General features: G+C 42.7%; 1 protein-coding gene across 1 annotated transcript in view; it reads left to right on the top strand.

The window, feature by feature from the left end:
• Socs7 (suppressor of cytokine signaling 7) overlaps positions 1–18,784 on the top strand; it is a 31,345-nt gene extending 12,561 nt beyond the window's left edge. Inside the window, exons 3-10 of the mRNA XM_090350721.1 lie at positions 2,307–2,411; positions 2,852–2,953; positions 3,784–3,914; positions 5,036–5,204; positions 10,366–10,494; positions 15,177–15,312; positions 15,695–15,838; positions 18,560–18,784. Of these exons, the coding sequence (XP_090206847.1) occupies positions 2,307–2,411; positions 2,852–2,953; positions 3,784–3,914; positions 5,036–5,204; positions 10,366–10,494; positions 15,177–15,312; positions 15,695–15,815 (893 nt within the window). The 3' untranslated portion in view covers positions 15,816–15,838; positions 18,560–18,784. The remainder of the gene's footprint in view (positions 1–2,306; positions 2,412–2,851; positions 2,954–3,783; positions 3,915–5,035; positions 5,205–10,365; positions 10,495–15,176; positions 15,313–15,694; positions 15,839–18,559) is intronic.
• Positions 18,785–19,204: the final 420 nt, after the last annotated feature.

The following is a 19,204-nucleotide window of genomic DNA, read 5'->3' on the forward strand; positions in this document are numbered from 1 at the left end:
CTCAAGTGGTAGAGCTCTAGCCTTGAGAAAGCCCAAGAACAGTGCTCAGGCCTTGAGCTTAAGCCCTAGGACTGGCAAAAAAACAAAACAAAAAAAAACAATGTCAGTGGCCTAGTGGTAGAGTGCTTGCCTAGCATGAATGAAGCCTGGGTTCAATTCCTCAGTACCACATACATAAGAAAAGCTGGAAATGGTACTGTGGCTCAAGTGGTAGAACTTTAGCCTTAAGAAGGTCCAAGGACAGTGCACAGGCCCTGAGCTCAAGCCCAGGTCTGGCAAAAAAAAAAAAAAAGGAATTATGATTTAGGAAGGGTCACTTCTAGGAAGATGTTAAGCATGTCAGTGAGTCCCCCATAGCTGGATAGATTGTGGTGTGCTGCCAGAACAGATGAGTTTGTACCTGTGTAGGCATATGTTGTACTAGAGAATGAGGTCTCTCTTCTTACCACAAACCTAGGATCTCTTATCCTTTAGGCAACATGTCTTTCTAGTCATTAATTACTTTCTACATAAATTTGTAATTTCAGGTTCACACTCTTGAATTACATCTTTTTTAAATTCACTTGACTAGTCTTGAACCTGCTTATTTAGCTTTTTGCTCATGGCTTGTGTTCTACCATTTGAGCCACACCTCCAGTCTGGAATTATCTTTTATCTAACTGCTATACCTCCAACCTAGAACTCTAATCTGTTGGGAGACATTTGTTCATGCCTGTTGCATTGCTCAGAGCAATGAGACCCTCAGTTACCAAACCATGTGTTGCATCCAAGCAGTTTCCTTAAGTGAAGACTTTGAGGAGAGCTTTTCTGTTTGTTTTCCTCAGTGCTGGGGTTCAAGCCCAGAGTAGGGTCTCATACATGTTAAACAAATGCTTTACTACTGAGCTATGCCTCTGGCCCTCTACTTTTATCTTAATCAGTGTTTAAGACCTTTGGGAAGCTATGTATTTAGACAATGAAAACCTAGCTCCTGTCTGTAGAGATTTACCTCATTGCTTCAACTGGGAAGCATTAAAAGAGAGCTAAGAGCTAATTAAACCCTGAGTATGAACAAGGTATTGGAAATCACACTCAAAGGGCTAACTTTTGAGAAGTTCAGTGTTCTGACCTATAGATGAGTCCTGCCAAAGCAAACCTGACCACTAACTTGATGTTGAAATACCCTTTATTTTCTGGTGATTCAAATTAGAGAGGCTCTAGGTGACATGATGGCAAGGAGAACATATGGATGACATGCTGGAATTTCAGGGAAACTGTGTACTCTCTCCATCAACTGGAGCTTCCTCTAAGTTTGCTTTACTTTTGGCTGATCATGGAAATTCATTTTTGGGATTGCAAATGTACTTTCGGACTTTGTAATTTCAGCTATTAAGAACTAACTGATATGTTAGTGGTAGATTCTTATAGGTAGATATTTTTGAAAGCCATCTAAGCTAACATGGGGTAACTTTTTCTGCATTTAGCTTTACCATGTAATTCTTAATACTTTGTTGCACTTACTCTTTCCTTGTAAATTTAGCATATAACAAGCAACTTGCCTTGCCCCCTAAGGCAGAAACAAATGATATTGTTTCATGTGACAAAAAAAATATATCTTATTCAGGGTTGTATCTCTAGTTCAAGGTAAGTCAGTGGCAGACCACTATTAGATGAATTTTCCACTGTCAGTCCTCAAGAACCTTTGGCCTATCTGGGCACAGGTGGCTGAAATCTTCAGGATCTTGAGATTCAAAGCCAGCCCTAGTAGATAAATCTATGATACTTCATCTCCAATTAACCAACAAAAAGTTGATTGGAGGTGTGACTTAAGCAAGCTAAGCAAGTATAAGACATTGAGTACCAACCATAAACTAACAAATAAACTTTGCCTCTTTTTTTTTTCTTTTCTTTTCTTTCTTTTTTTTTTTTGGGCCAGTCCTGGGGCTTGAACTTGGGGCCTGAGCACTGTCCCTGGACATTTTTTGCTCAAGGCTAGCACTCTGTCACTTGAGCCACAGTGCCACTCACGGCTTTTTCTGTGTATGTGATACCAAGGAATGGAACCAGGGCTTTGTACATGCTAGGCGAGCACTCTACCACTAGGCCATGCTCCCAGCACCTTGGCTCTTAACAGGGCAAATGAATGAATGATAGAATTTTAAATTAGTGTTCAGGTGTGATTTCTGTCCTGGGTAGTATTAGAGTTTGAATGTGCTTTGAATTGCATACCTCCAGCCTCCTTTGCCTTGCCTTTTGTTTCACTTTGCTTTTGGCCTCCGCTTTGGGCAAGGTGCTTCTGTAACATGCTTGCTCCATGAATCCCTCAGGTGAAACAGTGTCACTTGTGGACGTGGATATTTCTCAGCGGGGCCTGACCTCTCCACATCCTCCAACTCCCCCTCCTCCTCCAAGAAGAAGCCTCAGCCTCCTAGGTATAGTCTCTTTTCTCCCTTTTCTACCAGCTCACCTTAGTGGGGAGGGTAAACTCTAGGGACTTACTCTTTTTTGGGAGCCAGACAGGCTTCTAGGTTTTTTTAATGATGGCCCAATTATTTCCTGTCCCTTTCTCAGCTCCCCTGTTATTGCCCTAGACAGTTAAACTTGCATGCTGTAATATTTACTGTTCATTTGTTAATTAGCTTTACACTCATCTTGCCCTTAATCTTTACTGCCAAAGATATCCTTACTTCTCCTGCTTTCTTAGCAAAACAAACCAGATTAAGATGACTGTTGCCCACTATGCAAAACATGGGATGAAAGTCAAACTACTGTGCCCCAGAGGGCAGCCCTGTAATCCTCCCTTTCCTTTACCTTCACCTCATTCATTTTGTGCACATTTTTATGACCCTTTTGCTTTTGTTCTCTCTTCTAGATGATATCAGTGGGACGCTGCCTACATCAGTCCTTGTGGCTCCGATGGGGTCTTCTTTGCAGTCTTTCCCCCTACCTCCGCCTCCTCCACCCCATGCCCCAGGTTAGCTTAGTTTAGAGGCAAGACTCACCAGAGTGGAAGGTTGGGAGCAATGTATATGTGGAAATCACAGCTTTTGAGAAAACTTAAATCTTTCCCCTGGGCTGGACCAGAACTTAGAAATGAGGCCGAGAATTATTTTTTTTCTAACAGTTTCTTGGAGGTGAATCTGACTTTTCTTAGGATAAAGAAGTACTGAATTTTCTATCACTCCAGCTGAGAGTGTCTTGCAGTCATTGAGTAAATAACCTGCCTTATTCTTAGGATAGTGAAGAAGTTTAATATGTTGCTGGTTTTCAAAGCTCTTTGGTTTTTCTAAGCTTTAAGTATTTGTTGCAGCCTTGTAAATAAGTACTAAGCATTTAGTAGCCCATACCTATTTTGCCAGCCTCCTGTACCCAAGGAATAAAATGAATGAAGTCATCATTGTTTTCTACTTGCCTGGCAAAATCATTACTCTCCATGGGCAAGTAAACGAGTCACTATTTCCAAGGCTGCTTTACTGGCACTTCACTTCTAGGTGGGAGAAGTTGGAATCGCTCTAGGCTGGTGAAGTCCCTGAAGTAGTCACCTTAGTCAGGTTAGTGAGCAGCTCCCCTACCTCTTTTCTGGGGTTAAATGCCCCCGCCCATCCTTCACAGCTTACACGAGCCCACACAGCTTTTTTGTTCCAGTCCATTCAGCTCTTTCCCACTGCTTTGGCTTCTATCCTTTCCAGCTTAGCTTCTAATGCCTTTCCCCTCTTCAGTTAGCATCTCTTTTGGGGGGAGTGTTTTGAGTGTGGGTGGGAGCAGTGACGGTAACCAACTCACTTTCACTCTCTTGCCCTGCAGATGCATTTCCCCGGATTGCTCCCATCCGAGCAGCTGAATCCCTGCACAGCCAGCCCCCTCAGCACCTCCAGTGTCCCCTGTACCGGCCTGACTCGAGCAGTTTTGCAGCCAGCCTCCGAGAGTTAGAGAAGGTAAAGGGTTCCTGAAGACTGGCAGGTGTCACTTCTCCTGTGTTTGGGGTGTGTGTGTACCAGTCCTGGGGCTTGAACTCAGGGCCTAAGCACTGTTTTGGGGCTTTCTCAAGGCTAGAGCTCTACCACTTGAGCCATAAGACTTCTGGCTTTTTCTATGTATGTGGTACTGAGGAATGGAACCTGGGTCTAGGCAAGCATTCTACCACTAGGCCAAACTCCTGGCCCTGTGTTTTAAGTTTCATATCTAGGCTCTCATTGTTTTTAGAAGAAGAGTAGTTACTTTGCTTCCATATTTACAATGACAAAACAGTATTATGTTCTTTTTAGTCTGTCTGAGATGTAATAAAACTGAATTTTGGAGCCAGGTACCCAGTGGCTCATGCCTGTTAAGCTTAGCTACTCAGAGGCTGAGCTGTGAACACCAAAGTTTGAAACTAACCCGGGCAGAAAACTCTGAGACTCTTTCTCTTCAATTAAGCAATCTCCCCTCCAAAAAAAAAAAAAAAAAAGCTCAAGAGGTACAATGCTATCCTTGAACAAAAATACCAGGGATAACGCCCAGGCTCTGAGTTTAAATCCCAGGGATGAAAAATTCTGTTTTTTTTGTTGTTGTTTCTAATCCTAAGAAACACAAGTTCCCTTTTGTTTGCTTGTTATACCCTGAGTAATAAAGTGTAGAATTTGTCTTCTGTTACTCTAGAGTAGAAGCATAGTAAGCCTGATTTGTTGCTGATAGTTGGGATTCTTTATATGGGGTAGGGAGATTTTCTTCTTGCCAGTCCTGGGGCTTGAACTCGGGGCCTGGGCACTGTCCTTGGACACTTTTTCCTCAGACACTTTTTCCTCAAAGCTAGCACTCTGCCACTTGAGCCATAATTCCACGTCTGGCTTTTTCTGTGTGTGTGATATTAAGGAATCAGAAGCAGGGCTTTGTGCATGCTAGGTGAGAGCACTCTAGGCTATGCTCCTGGCCATAGTTGGGATTCTTATAGTGGCTTTTACCTACTCAAGTATTTTGGGAGAATGTGAGGGATTTCTCCCCTGGTGAGGAAGATTGTGCTGAAAACTTTGACATTCTCTGTTCTGTTAATTAGTTGGTTGCTTCTTGTCTTTCACAGTGTGGTTGGTACTGGGGGCCAATGAATTGGGAAGATGCAGAGATGAAGCTGAAAGGGAAACCCGATGGTTCTTTCCTGGTACGAGATAGCTCTGATCCTCGTTATATCCTGAGCCTCAGTTTCCGATCACAGGGTATCACCCACCACACTAGAATGGAACATTATAGAGGTAAGAGATATTGCTGTTGTTAGCCATATTCTCCTTTTGGTATTTGACTTTGTCATGGGAAAGATTTACAGGAATGAACTAGAAATTGGGGAAATCTCATAGGCTTATTAATGTTCGTATAGGATCTAGTTGTAGTCACCAGAAGAAATACTGGAGCCAGGCTCTGGTGGCTCATGTCTATAATCCTAGTGATTTAGGAGGCTGAGATACTAGGATCGTGGTTCAAAGCCAGCCTGGGCAGGAAAAGTCGGTGAGATTTTTATCTCATATAATTAACCACCAGAAAATGAAAAGTGGTACTGTGACTCAAAGTGGTAGAGTGCTAGCCTTGAGTAAAAAGAGCTTGTGGATAGTGCCTAGACCCCGAGTTTAAGCCCTATGACCAATGGAAAAAGAATTAAAAAAAAGAAAATTGAATAGCATCGGAAAGGGACAACTAGGGTTTCATTTTAAAAATCCTTCTTACAGGAGAATGATGGAAGGGTGAGCCATACTGGCTCTCTGTTCCCATAAACTCCCCAGAGCCAAGGATGGTGGCCTGGAACAGAAATAGGCCCTCATTTCATAAATGTGGGTGTTGTATAGCCTCAGACCTCTTACAAGGTTCTTAATGCAAATGCATCCCTAATTCTACAAAACAGAAAGGTAGGACTAGGAGTGTGATAGAGTGCTTGCCTAGCACTCCTTGGTACCACATACATAGAAAAGGCTGGAAGTGGTGCTGTGGCTCAAGTGGTAGAGCTCTAGCCTTGAGAAAGCCCAAGGACAGTGCTCAGGCCAGGACCAGCACAACAAAAAAGAAAAAAAAAGAAAGAGAAATTCTTGAAGAGACAGTAATTTTAGCTCAAAAACCTGAAAATAAATAATAATTCCTTTTCCTAAAAGTGATAAAATGCTAGTCATAAGCCCAAAAGCTCAGGGACAGTACCCAGGCCCTGAGTTCAAGTCCCAGGACCAGCACAAAAAAACAAAAAAAGAAATTCTTGAAGAGACAGTAATTTTAGCTCAAAAACCTGAAAATAAAGTAGATAAATAACTGATGGGGAGGTGGCTGAGAATATGGCTTAGAATATGGTAGAGTGCTTGTCTAGCATGCATGAAGGCCTGGGTTCGATTCCTCACTACCACATAAATGGGGTGTGGGGCCCCATAAGTGGTATGTACTGTAGTTCAAGCAAAAAAAAGCTCAAAAAATACTCATGGGGAGATAGCTGCCTACTGCGTATTTTCCTGCTGTTCCTTAATACCAAACTCAACAGACAAAAACCAGAAATACAAAGCAAAGTATTTCAGAGGGAAGCTGTTTGTTAAACTTAGGAAAATGATAAATGGCTAATAAATGATAAATGATGAATAACCGGCCTTTTAGGTTCTTGATAGTATGAGAGCTTTCTCAAATAGTTTTCTTTCTTTCTTTTTTTTTTTTTTTTTTTTGCCAGTCCTGGGCTTGAGCTCAGGGCCTGAGCACTGTCCTTGGACTTTCTCAAGGCTAGAGCTCTACCACTTGAGCCTCAGCACCACTTCCAGCTTTTTTCTATGTATGTGGTAGCAAGGAATCGAACCCGGGTCTTCATGCATGCTAGGCAAGCACTTTAACCACTAGGCCAAACTCCCGGCCTTCTTTCTTTTTTTTTTTTTTTGTGGGTCATGGGGCTTGAATTTGGCCTGGGCGCTGTCCCTAAGTTCTTCAGCTCAAGCCTACTATCCCCTATCCTAGAGCTAAGCCCCACTTCCCATTTTCTAGAGCTTAATTATAGATAAGAGTCTCAGGTTCTTTTGTGCCTGGGCTGGCTTTGAACCTTGATCCTCGGATCTCAGCCTCCTGAATAGCTGGGCGCATGAGCCATTGTGCCCAGTGAGTCTATTTTTCTTTTTTCTTTTTTATATATATATATTTTTATTGTAATTAATAAAAGGGTTACATGATATTTGCCAGATAGAAGGTGCATTAATTCACGTACATTGATACCCTTTCACATGTCTTGGTACCCATTACCCTCCCCCCACCCACGAGTCTATTTTTCTTGAAAGGAACTTTTTCTCTTGAATAAATGGTGTTTTTCTTGAATAAATGAAGGCATTTCTGTTGCCAGTTTGCAATGAGACATTTTTATCTTTTTAAGTTTCAAATCTGCATCATTTTTTATAGGTGTTCTTTTGGAATCTAGTCCTTTTAGCTTTTGAATCTTTCTGGATTTTATTGTTGTTTTTTTGTTTTAGGTCATGAATGCTCAGAGTTCCTGGCTTGGGGATTCTGAAGTTGGAGTAGGGAATTTTTGTTTTTGTTTTTTGCCAGTCTTGGGGCTTGAGCTCAGGGCCTGAGCACTGTCCTTGGGCTTTCTTAAGGCTCTACCACTTTTAGCTATAGTACAACTTACTACTTCCTTTTTTTCCTCCTGTGATTAATGCTTGTTCCCACCTGTAATCTTAGCTACTTAGGAAGCTGAGATCTAAGGATCGAGGTTCAAAGCTAGCACAGGCATGAAAGTCCACGAGATTCTTTATCTCCAGTTAACTGCCAGAAAATCGGAAGTGGTACTGTGGCTCAAGTGGTAGCCCTAACCTGAGCTGAATAACTCAGGGACAGCACTCAGGCCCAGAGTTCAAGTCCCACGACCCCCCAAAAAAAGAGTCTCACAAACTTTCCTGCCAGAGCTTGCTTCAAACTGTGATCCTCAGATTTCAGCCTCCTGAGTAGCTAGGATTATAGGCATGAGCCACCAGTGCCTGGCATAGTTGTTTGTGTGTGTGTGGTGTGTGGGGTTTTTTTTTTTTTGGCCAGTCCTGGGCTTGGGCTCAGGGCCTGAGACCTGTTGGGTTTTCTCAAGGCTAGAGCTCTACCACTTGAGCCTCAGCACCACTTCCGGCTTTTTTCTATGTATGTGGTACCGAGGAATCGAACCCGGGTCTTCATGCATGCTAGGCACTCTACCACTAGGCCAAACTCCTGGCCCCTAGTTTTTTGTATTTTTTTGTTTGTTTTGTTTTTTTGGTACCTAGCACATACACACAAGCATTAATGGGATCAACAAAAATGTTACACTTGATTTTTCTCCGCTGTTATATTTGAAGACTTTAGATCTTGTGCGTTGGCTGTTATTTAAATGTCTTAGATCTTTACAGAAGTAAGTGTTTTATATATCATGCATATATCTTTTTTATTAAAAGATTTTATTAACACTGATTTTTTTACATAATTTTTCAAATGTCAAGTATAACAAACGTATTCAAGAATGAAATTTCTATGCAATCATTGGCACATAAATTTAAGAACAAAATTAAAATTTAGCTGAGATTTGTATGCCATAGATACATATCAATCTGTATAATATTTCAATATGTCTATAGAATATATATCCCATCATAGATTTATATGTCTATATAGTTATATTTATGTCTCCCAAGTTCATGTCAAAGACCTTGAGTACCCGAGTATTGAGTCATCCCTCTTGTATTGTTTGGATCTAATATCCACATATCAAGGAGACCTTTTGTTCCTTTGGTCTTGGCTTATCTCACTCGACATGAGATAATTTCATCTACTTCCCAGCGAATGCCATTATTTTATCATTTCTGGTGGCTACGTAAAATTCCATTGTATATATGTACCACATTTTTTGTATCCATTCATCTGTAGTGGGGCACCTGGGTTGTTTCTGTTGCTTGGCTATTGTGAATAGTGCAGTGATGAACATGGCTGTGCAGGTGTCCTTATCCTATTCTGGGTTATGATGCTCAAGGTAGATTCCTAGGAGTGGTATGGTTGGGTCATAGGGAGAGTCTATTTTTAGTTTTTTCAGGAACCTCCAAATTGCCTTCCTGAATGGTTGTACTAGTTTACATTCCCACTAGCAGTGCACATCCCCACAGCATTTGTTCTTGTCTGAATTCAGAATATTGGCCATTCTGATTGGGGTAAGGTGGTATCTTAGGGTTGTTTTTATTTGCATTTTCTTTATGACCATGGATGATGAGCATTTTCTCAATGCATATGTCTTATATGTGTATATATACATTACCATTTATAAGTAATTTGTATGCAAGTATAGGAAGTCAGCATTTAAGGATTGGTATAAACAAAATCTTTTCAAAGTATTTTTCTTTTTTCTTTTTTTTTTGCCAGTCCTGGGCTTAGACTCAGGGCCTGAGCACTATCCTTGGGTTTTTTTCTCAAGGTTAGTGCTCTACCACTTGAACCACAGCACCACTTCTGGCTTTTTTTCTATGTATGTGGTACCAAGGAATCGAACCTGGGTCTTCGTGCATGCTAGGCAAGCACTCTTACCATTAGGCCAAACTCCCGGCCCCAAAGTATTTTTTCTTTTTTGACATTCTTGGGGCTTGAACTCAGGGCCTGAGCACTGTCCTTGAGCTTTCTCAAGGCTAGAATCAAACCCAGGGCTTCATGGGTGCCAGGCAAGCACTCTATCAGTAGGCCAAACTCCTGGTATCTCTAGGTATTTTTTTTTTTTTTTTTTTATCTCTAGGTATTTTTGTTGTTGTTGTTGTTGTTGTTAGTTGTGGGGCTTGAACTGAGGGTACTCCTCAGATCTTTCTAAAGTAAGTTTGTAGCAAGGTATGATGGCACAGGTCTATAAATAGCAGCCATTCTGCAGGTGGAAACAAGGATTTCAAGTTTGAAGCCAACCCAGGAGAGAGAGGGGAGACTGACTCAAAATATATATTACTTAACTTATTAATTAAAATGACTGGGGACATAGCTTGTGATAGAATGTTTAATATGTATGAGACTTTCAAGTCAATCCCCATTACCTCCATAAAGAAAGTATGCTTAAAAAAATTCTCTGTGGTGGTAGTATTGTTTGAACTCAGGGCTTTGTAGTTGTTTATTCAAGAACTTTACCACTGAGTCACATCTCTACCCTTGTTTTTCATTGTTTATTCTGAAATAAGTTTTGCTTTTTGCTCAGACCTGTATCTGGACTTCAGTCCTCCTGTTTTATGCTTTTTCCTGTAGCTAGAAAGACAGGCTTATGCCATCAGACCCAGCTTCTTCTTTTGAGGTGGTATCTCCTGAAATTTTTGCCTGGGCTCCCCTTAAACTTGGATTCTCCCAATCTTAGCCTTCCAAGTAGCCAGATGACAGGCATGAACTACTATGTTCATATTAGAACTTTTGCTTTGTAACTTTACATTTCAGGAACCTTCAGCTTGTGGTGCCATCCCAAGTTTGAAGATCGCTGTCAGTCTGTGGTCGAGTTCATTAAGAGAGCCATCATGCATTCCAAGAATGGGAAATTTCTCTATTTCTTGAGATCCAGGGTTCCAGGTAAGGGTGTATGTAATTAACTTGGGTGTAATCTAGTATAGTATCAAAATGCTCTCTGCTTCCAAAGTCCACGCTTACGCTTTTTTTTTTCTCCTGGTGGTTAAGCAATCATTCTTCCTAGAGTCCAGTGGCTAATCTCCGGCCTTTGTATATTAATTCTGCAACATACTTTGCTTCTTGTAAATAAGAAAACTGGTCCCACTGCTGATGTCCAGGCATCATGTGAACTTTTAAAATTCCACAATGTCTTGTTGATGTTCCAGGCATCTCAATATTGCAAGAAGAATGAGAGTGTTCTTGGCTCATATTCATTAATTCCTTCCTTCCCCCTTCCCAAACCTACCTATGTTCCTTCCTTCCTCCCTCTCTCTTTTCTTTCTTTCTTCCCCCCCCCCTTTTTCTTTCTTTCACCAGGTCTGGGCACTGTCCTTGGGCTGTCTCAAGGCTAGAGCTCTACCACTTGAGCCACAGCACCAATTTCAGCTTTTTTTAATTTATGTGGTACTTGAGGAATCAAACCTGGGTCTTTATGCATGCTAGGCAAGCACTCTACTACTGGGCCAAACTGCCAGCCTCCTCGGTTCATTTTCTTTAAAAATAATAATAATAATAATAATAATAATAATAATAATAATAGAAGAAGTTGTTACTATTGATGTGTCATACAAGTGGCTACCATTTCATAAGTTAGTTAATGAGTATATTTCGTTTTTTGTACAATGTCATCTCTTCCTTTACTTTCCCTCAATTTCCCCCTCCCATCTTTGCCCACAAGTTATATAGGTCATTTTCTACTATATATGTCGAATAGCATGATTACATTTGTTCATCCTTTCTCCATTCCTTTCTGAGACCCTCAGTACCCTCCCAGAGGGAGGTCAATTTCTAAGAAACAAAAAGGTGTGAGAGGTGGTTCACCAAAAAGGAAATGGTGAATAAATGTCTAGAAGACTCGATTCATTCTGTTAGGAGGTGTCTATTATAGGTTTGCCCATATTGTGCTAAACTTGCCATTTCTATCCATCTTCAAAACTCCATTTGGGAGGATTGGGCTGTCATAGCCTTGTTGGTATTGTACCATTGTTAGAAGAAAAAATGGTTTAGAGGAATCTGCTTTCCTAGCCCCGAGAAAAGAAAACTGACAAGCACTAGATATTTGTAGGAAACTAATAACTTAAAATGAGAGCTTTAGGCCAGGCACCAGTGGCTTACACTTGTAATCATAGTAGCTACTCAGGAGGCTGAGATCTGAGGATCATGGTTTGAGCCACCCTGGGAAAGAAAGTCTGTGAGATTCTTATCTCTAATCATAGAAAAGGCCAGAAGCGGAACTGTGGTAGAATGATAAGTCTTGAGCCCAGTACGGTGACTCACACTTGTAATCGGGAGGCTGAGATCTGAGGATCAAGGTTCAAAGCCAGCCCGGGTACTACAAAGCTCACAAAGCTCAAGAGACTCCTATCTCCAATTAATCACCAGAAAACCAGAAGCGGTGCTGTGGCTCAAGGGGTAGGGCAGTAGCCTTGAGCTGAAGAGCTCAGGGACAGCGCCCAGGCTTAAAATTCAAGCCCCATGACCCCCCCTCTCTCCCTCCCCCCCCCCCAAGCAAAAGGCTAGTTTCTGGGGCTCAAGTGATAGAGCACCTGTCCTCAAGCACAAGTGCCTGAGTTCAAGCCCAGCACTGCCAAGAAAAAAAAGTATGGGGGGCTGGGAGTTTGGCCTAGTGGTAGAGTGCTTGCCTAGCATGCACGAAGACCCGGGTTCGATTCCTTGGTACCACATACTTAGAAAAAGCCAGAAGTGGTGCTGAGGCTCAAGTGGTGGAGCTCTAGCCTTGAGAAAAATCCAAGGACAGTGCTCAGGCCCTGAGCTCAAGCCCAGGACTGGCCAAAAAAAAAAAAAAAAGTATGGATTCTCAGTTCTGGAGCCAGAAAACCTGAGTGCCATCCCTACCCATACTAGTTACTAATTATGCCTGCTTCAGTTTCCTCATTAGCAAAATGAGAGTGACCATAGTATATAACTTTATAGAGTTTTTTAAAATGTGGAAAATAATTTATGTAAAAGATTTAAGGTAATTCTGAGAGTAAACACTAAGGTGGGTGCTGGTGGCTCACATCTCTAATCCTGGCTACTCAGAAGGCTGAGATTTAAGGATCTTAGTTCAAAGCCAAGCCTGGGCAGGAAAATCTGTAAGACTTATCTCTAATTAACCACCAGAAAAATTGGAAGTGAAGTTGTAGCTCAAAGTGGTAGAGCACTAGCTTGAGCACAGGAGCTCAAGGACAGTAGCCAAAACCTGAGTTCAAGCCCCACAACCTAGAGGGAAAAGAAAGAGTAAATACCAGGCATGTTAGTTTTTCCTAGTTGGTTTCTAATATCTAGAACAGGATAGGTGGACCATAGGTGGTCTTTGCTGCATTTTCATCTTCCGTATCTGACTGCCCAGAACTCCAGGGGAAGAACTGTCTTTCCATTGTTCTACACTGTGTGATTCCTTATAGGAGTGCACAAGTTTGCTGTTAAGATACAAGACAGGCCGGGAGTTTGGCCTAGTGGTTAAAGTGCTTGCCTAGCATGCATGAAGACCCGGGTTCGATTCCTCGGTACCATATACATAGAAAAAAGTTGGAAGTGGTGCTGAGGCTCAAGTGGTAGAGTTCTAGCCTTGAGAAAGTCCAAGGACAGTGCTCAGGCCCTGAGCTCAAGCCCAGGACTGGCAAAAAAAAAAAAAAAAAAAAAAAAGATACAAGACATACTCAGATGAATTCATTTCTTAGATACTTGTGAAAGAAGCCAGGACCCACTGGGTGCAGTGTCTCATGCCTATAATCCTACTCAGAAGGCTGAAATCTGAGGATTGAGGTTCAAAGCCTGCCAGGTACTAAAGAACATGAGAGGGCTAGGAGTTTGGCCTAGTGGTAGAGTGCTTGCCTAGCATGCATGAAACCTGGGTTCAATTCCTTGGTACCACATATATAGAAAAAAAGCTGAAAGTGGTGCTGTGGCTCAAGGGTAGAGCTCTAGCCTTGAGAAAAGTCCAAGGACAGTGCTCAGTCCCTGAGTTCAAGCCCCACAACTGGCCAAAAAAAAAAAAAAAAAGAGACCATGCGAGACTCTTATCTCCAATTATCTAATTAATCACTAGAAAACTGAAGTGGCACTGTGGCTCAAGGGGTTAAGTCTTCAGCTGAAATGCTTGGGGATAGTGCCCAGGCCCAGAGTTCAAGCCCCTGACCCACAAAAACAGAAAAGAAAGAAGGAAAGGAAAGAAGGAAGGAAGCAAGCAAGCAAGCAAGCAAGCAAGCTGGGCAGTGACTCATGCCGGTAATCCTAGCTACTCAGGAGGCTGAGATATGAGGATCAAGGTTCAAAGCCAGCCAAGGCACAAAAGGACCTGAGACTTTTATCTCCAATTAACCTCCAGAAAACAGGAAGTGGGGCTTGGCTTTAGGGTGTGTATGGAGGGGGGGTTGATAGCCTTGAGCTAAAGAGCTCAGGGACAACGCTCAGGCCAGGCCGAGTTTAAGCCCAATGACCTACAAAGAGAGAGAGAGAGAGAGAGAGAGAGAGAGAGAGAGAGAGAGAGAGGGAGAGAGAGAGGGAGAGGGAGAGGGAGAGGGAGAGGGAGGGAGAGAGAGGGAGAGAGAGGGAGAGAGAGGGAGAGAGAGGGAGAGAGGGAGAGAGAGGGAGAGAGAGGGAGAGGGAGAGGGAGAGGGAGAGAAGGAGAGAGAAGGAGAGAGAGAGAAGGAGAGGGAGAGAGAGAGGGGGAGAAAGAAGGGAGGGAGAGAGGGAGGAAAAGCCAGGACCCACCTTAGAGATCTGTTATCAGTCTCTGGTGCCTTTCTGAAAAGTGGTTTGTCCTTTCTTAGGGACATAGAATTGTGCCATAGATTGTGCTCCCCTCCTTGCTCTGGCTACATGGCTATAGTTGCTATATATGGAAATATATGGCTACATGGCTATATATGGAAATTATAAGTGAGACTCACTTCTGAATATTTGCAAACTAGACTTACTCCTTGATTCTTTTCTTCCCCTGATTCTGAGAACTGAGTTCAGGGTCTTGCCACTTGCAAGGCAAGCACTCTTCTGCTGAGATAAATCTCTAACCCTGCATAAGCATCTTGATTAATGTCATCCCTTCTCTCAGTCTCCCTGCATCTAACCTAGCCTCACCCATTCTTTCAAGTTCTGTTTTCACACATATACATTAAGTATTGTTATGATTATGTTCACCATTTGCCAACCTCTTCTCTTTAACCTTCACCCTTCTCAGACTCAACAGGGAGATTTTTAATTCTTGTCTTTCTCTGAAAGCTTCAAGCATAGGATTGGCTACTTTGCCCCAAACAAATCCTCTAGCTAGGCATTTCACCTTGGGCTTTTCTGAGGAGCAAGATTCTTAGCTGGTAAGAATATGATATTGGGTTGGCCCATTGCTAAAGTAGTAGAGCATCTGCCTGGTATGCATGAGGTCCTAGATTCTAAGTGATGCTGAGAAAGCCATCAGTAGAGGAGAACAAGTTCCCTTGAGTATGAAATGTGGTAATAGTTCTTTTGCAAGTAGAAAATGAATCCTTTGTGGAAAGATTTTTGTGCAGAATTTATAAAGAAGAATAAGGAAGTTGTAGTTAGCTTCATTGTTTCCTCTGAGTATTTCTTTGTTTTCTTCCTTGAAGGACTGCCACCAACTCCAGTCCAGCTGCTCTATCCAGTGTCCCGATTCAGCAATGTCAAATCCCTCCAGCACCTTTGCAGGTTCCGGATCCGACAGCTTGTCCGAATAGATCACATCCCGGACCTCCCACTGCCTAAGTACAATGGGGTTGTGAAGACTGGGGAAGGAACTGGGGTGGACCTCAAATAGCAATGGGTTCTGCCCGCTGCTCAGAGACAGACAGACTGGCCACATCCCTTCACTTCTCCTATGTCTTACTTAACTCTAGAGCTGTCATACTACAGCCAAAAGGGAGAAAGAGAGTGTGTCAGCCCTTTTTGTAGGCCCCCTGAAGAGTAGAATAGGAGTGGTAAGGGAGGGAGACAAAACTGTAATGAGGGAGAAGACAGGAATTTTGTTAGACTGACAAAGTCTTTGGTATAATGGTAGCCACATGGGGAAGGGAAAAGAAAAAAAGGTTGAATAAAGGAGTATGTCTTTTATAATTTTATACTTTATGTGTCTCCTTGTTTTTTACAGACCTCTGATCTCTTATATCCGAAAGTTCTACTACTATGATCCTCAGGAAGAGGTGTACCTGTCTCTAAAGGAAGCGCAGCTCATTTCCAAACAGAAGCAAGAGGTGGAGCCCTCCACGTAGTGAGGGCCCCTTGTTGGTCAAGGGTAAGGACTGTCTGATTCCCTGTCTAACCTATATACTAAGCAGTTTTCATCATGTGTTGAGCTTTATGTCTCTCCACCATTCTCCTTGTATACCGCAATCCAGGCATCTGGACTTCCCAAGGAGCATGTATTCTGGAAGAAAGTCAGATAAAAAATGCTTAAGATTGCCAGGCTGGTGGCTCACGCCTGTAATCCTAGATACTCATGAGGTTGAGATCTGAAGATCCTGGTTCAAAGCCAGCCCGGGCACTAAAGTCCATGAGAAGAGTCAAGTCCATGAGAAGAGTCTTATCTCCAATTAATCACTGTAAAACTGAAAGTGGCATTGTGGCTCAAGGGATAGGGTGGTAGCCTTGAGCTGAAGAGTTTAAGGACAGCACCCAAGCCCAGAAGCCTTGAGCTGAAGAGCTCAGGGACAGCACCCAAGCCCAGAGTTCAAGTCCCACAATCACGAAAAAAAAAGTGCTTAGGCTGGGCATGGTACATAATTGTAATTATAACACTTGAGAAGTTGAGATAGGAGGATTATACACAGACTTGAAAAAAACAAAACAACAACAACAAAAAAACCATCAAGAATGACCAGGAGTGTGGCCTAGTGGTAGAGTGATTGTCTAGCATGCATGAAGACCTGGGTTCAATTTCTCAGTACCACATACATAGAAAAAAATCCGGTAGTGGTGCTATGGCTCAAGTAATAGAGCTCTAGCATTGAGAAAAGTCCAAGGATAGTGCTTAGGCCCTGAGTTCAAGCCCCAGGACAGACCAAAAACAACAACAACAACAAAAAAGATGGCTGGGAGTTTGCCCTAGTGGTAGAGTACTTGCCTTGCAAGCACGAAGACCCGGTTCAATACCTCGGTACCACATGCATAGAAAAAGCCAGAAATGGTATTGTGTGGCTCAAATGGTAGAGTTCTCACATTGAGAAAGTCCAAGGACACTGCTCAGGCCCTGAGCTCAAGCCCCAGGACTGGCAAAAACAAAAAAACAAAACAAACAACAAAATCATAAAGAGCTGGGTGCCAGTAGCTCAGACCTGTAATCCTAGCTTCTTAGGAGACTGAGATCTGAGGATCACAGTTTGAAGCCAGGCTGGGCAGAAAAGTCCCCATGAGACTCTTACCTCTAGTTAAACCACTCAAAAACTAGAAGTGGCACTATGGCTCAAGTGGTAGACCACCATCCTTGAATACAGAGAGGCTCAGGGACAACATCCCGACACTGAGTTGAAGCTCCACAACTGACCAAAAAATTTAAAAAGTAAATAATAATGCCAGGTGCCAGTGGCTCATGCCTGTAATCCTAGCTACTTAGGAGGCTGAGATCTGAGAATCATGGTTCAAAGCCAGCCCAGGCAGAAAAGTCTGTGAGACTCTTGTCTCCAGTGAACCACCAGAAAACCAGAAGTGGTACTGTAGCTCAAAGTGGTGGCGTGCTTTTCTTGAACACAAAAGCCCAGGGACAGTAACCATGTTCTGAGTTCAAGCCCCACCACTGGCCCAAAAAAAGGCTGAAAGTAGAACTGTGGCTCAGCTTATAGAGTACTAGCCTTGAGCACAAAAGCTCCAGTAGTGCCCAGGACTGGCCAAAAAAATAAATAAATCCATGAAACATACAAATAAGGACATATAATTGTAACTAAATGTAGTTCCTTCTCTCAAATTTGTATTCAGTCATTTTCTTTATAATACAAAAGTAATTTATAAAGCAGGGAACCAAAGAGAAAGACAATGTATTCAGGCAAAAAGTTAATGAGAGCCAGACGCTGGTGGCTCGCACCTGTAATCCTAGCTACTCAGAAGGATCTGAGGATCTGGGCTGGTGCAAACCTAGCCCAGGCACAAAAGTCCATGAGTCTCTTTATCTCCAGTTAACTACCAAAAAACTGTGTGGTACTGTGGCTCAAGGTGATAGAGTGAGTGCTAGCCTTGCGTTAAAGAGCTCAGGCCCAGAGTTCAAGCCCCATAACCAACTCCCGTCCCTCCCCCCCCAAAAAAGTGAGAACTTCATTTCAACTAACAAGCTAGGTGGTAGTGTTCACAGATGTGATTCCAGCTGCACAGGAGACGTAAGTAGGAAGATTGGGGTCTGAGAACAGCTCTAGGCAAAAATAAGACTTTATCTAAAAAAGAAAAATATACCATTTCCTATCTTAGTTATCTTTTTTTTTTTATGCCAGTCGTGGAGCTTAAATTCAGGGCCTGAGCACTGACCTTGGGCTTTCCTCAAGGCTAGCACTCTACCACTTGAGCCACAGTACTACTTCAGGCTTTTTCTATTTATGTGGTACCAAGGAATGGAATCAGGTCTTCCTGTATGCTAGGCAAGCACTCAGCTACTAGGCCAAACTCCCGGCCCCTGTCTTAGTTTTCTTTGTAGCCCCTAGACCAAGTGGGCCTCAGAGGAAAAATTAAGGAAAAGTGGGTAGTAAACTAAAAGGAAAGGAAAAAGAGAATATGAGTAATATTATAGGATATATGTCTTCATTTATTTCAGGGCCTCATTTTGGCAGTCAACAGTAGGCTTGACACAGAGGTCATCGCCATATCCCCAGCCAGCTATGGTATTTACACGGCATCTGGCTGTCCAGGCTCCATATTCTTTTTCAGCTTCAATTCTCCAACCTCCAGCAGCTAGTATGTTCTGTCACTCCATTTTGGTTTGTACTGTGGAACCAAGCCATCCTAATTTCCTGTCTTTGTTCTGTATTTTACCTAGGCATCTGATTGCCAAGCTCCAGTTTGAAGAGCCAAGTGAAAAGAAGTAGGAAGTACAAGAGGGAATATGAAGAATTGGGAGTCTCTGTGCAGACTTTGTTTCCCCTGCAGCCCTGGGGGTTGGAAGAAGCACACAGCCATACTCTGAGTGGGCTCTACCATTTTGCATACCCCCATGGTACCCCAGAACTAGATAAGCTCCTTGAAAAACTGGAAGAAGTCTCAACACTGTTTTTATTTTTGTTTTTTTCAAACAAGTTTTGGTTTTGATATTTCCATTTCTCAGAATGGAAAACTCACTTTGAAGGCAGCTAAGCTTTGTGTCCATTAGACTGGAAGGCAGTGTGAAAGAAGATCAAGTCCAAAGGGTGGTGGGGAGTAGAGGAGTCGAGTTCAGCTAGTGACAGAGACAGAATGTGGGTCCTCACCATGGATCTTGAGGAGGGCTGAGGAGCCAGCGAAGTGCAAAGCAGAATTGGAAGTCTCTGCAGGAACGAGAATCAGGTCGTCACTGCCAAGGATCACTAGGAGCTGGAGAGCGGAGGGTGGTTGGCAGGGAAGATTGTTAGATAGACTGGCAAATACTTCGCTAGAGGAACTAGTGACTCTTCACAGCCTCCCTTTTAAGGGTTGGAAACTTGATTTC

This window comes from Megascapheus bottae, chromosome 17 (genome assembly GCF_031878675.1).
Source record: "Megascapheus bottae isolate mThoBot1 chromosome 17, mThoBot2.hap1, whole genome shotgun sequence".
NCBI lineage: Eukaryota > Metazoa > Chordata > Mammalia > Rodentia > Geomyidae > Megascapheus > Megascapheus bottae.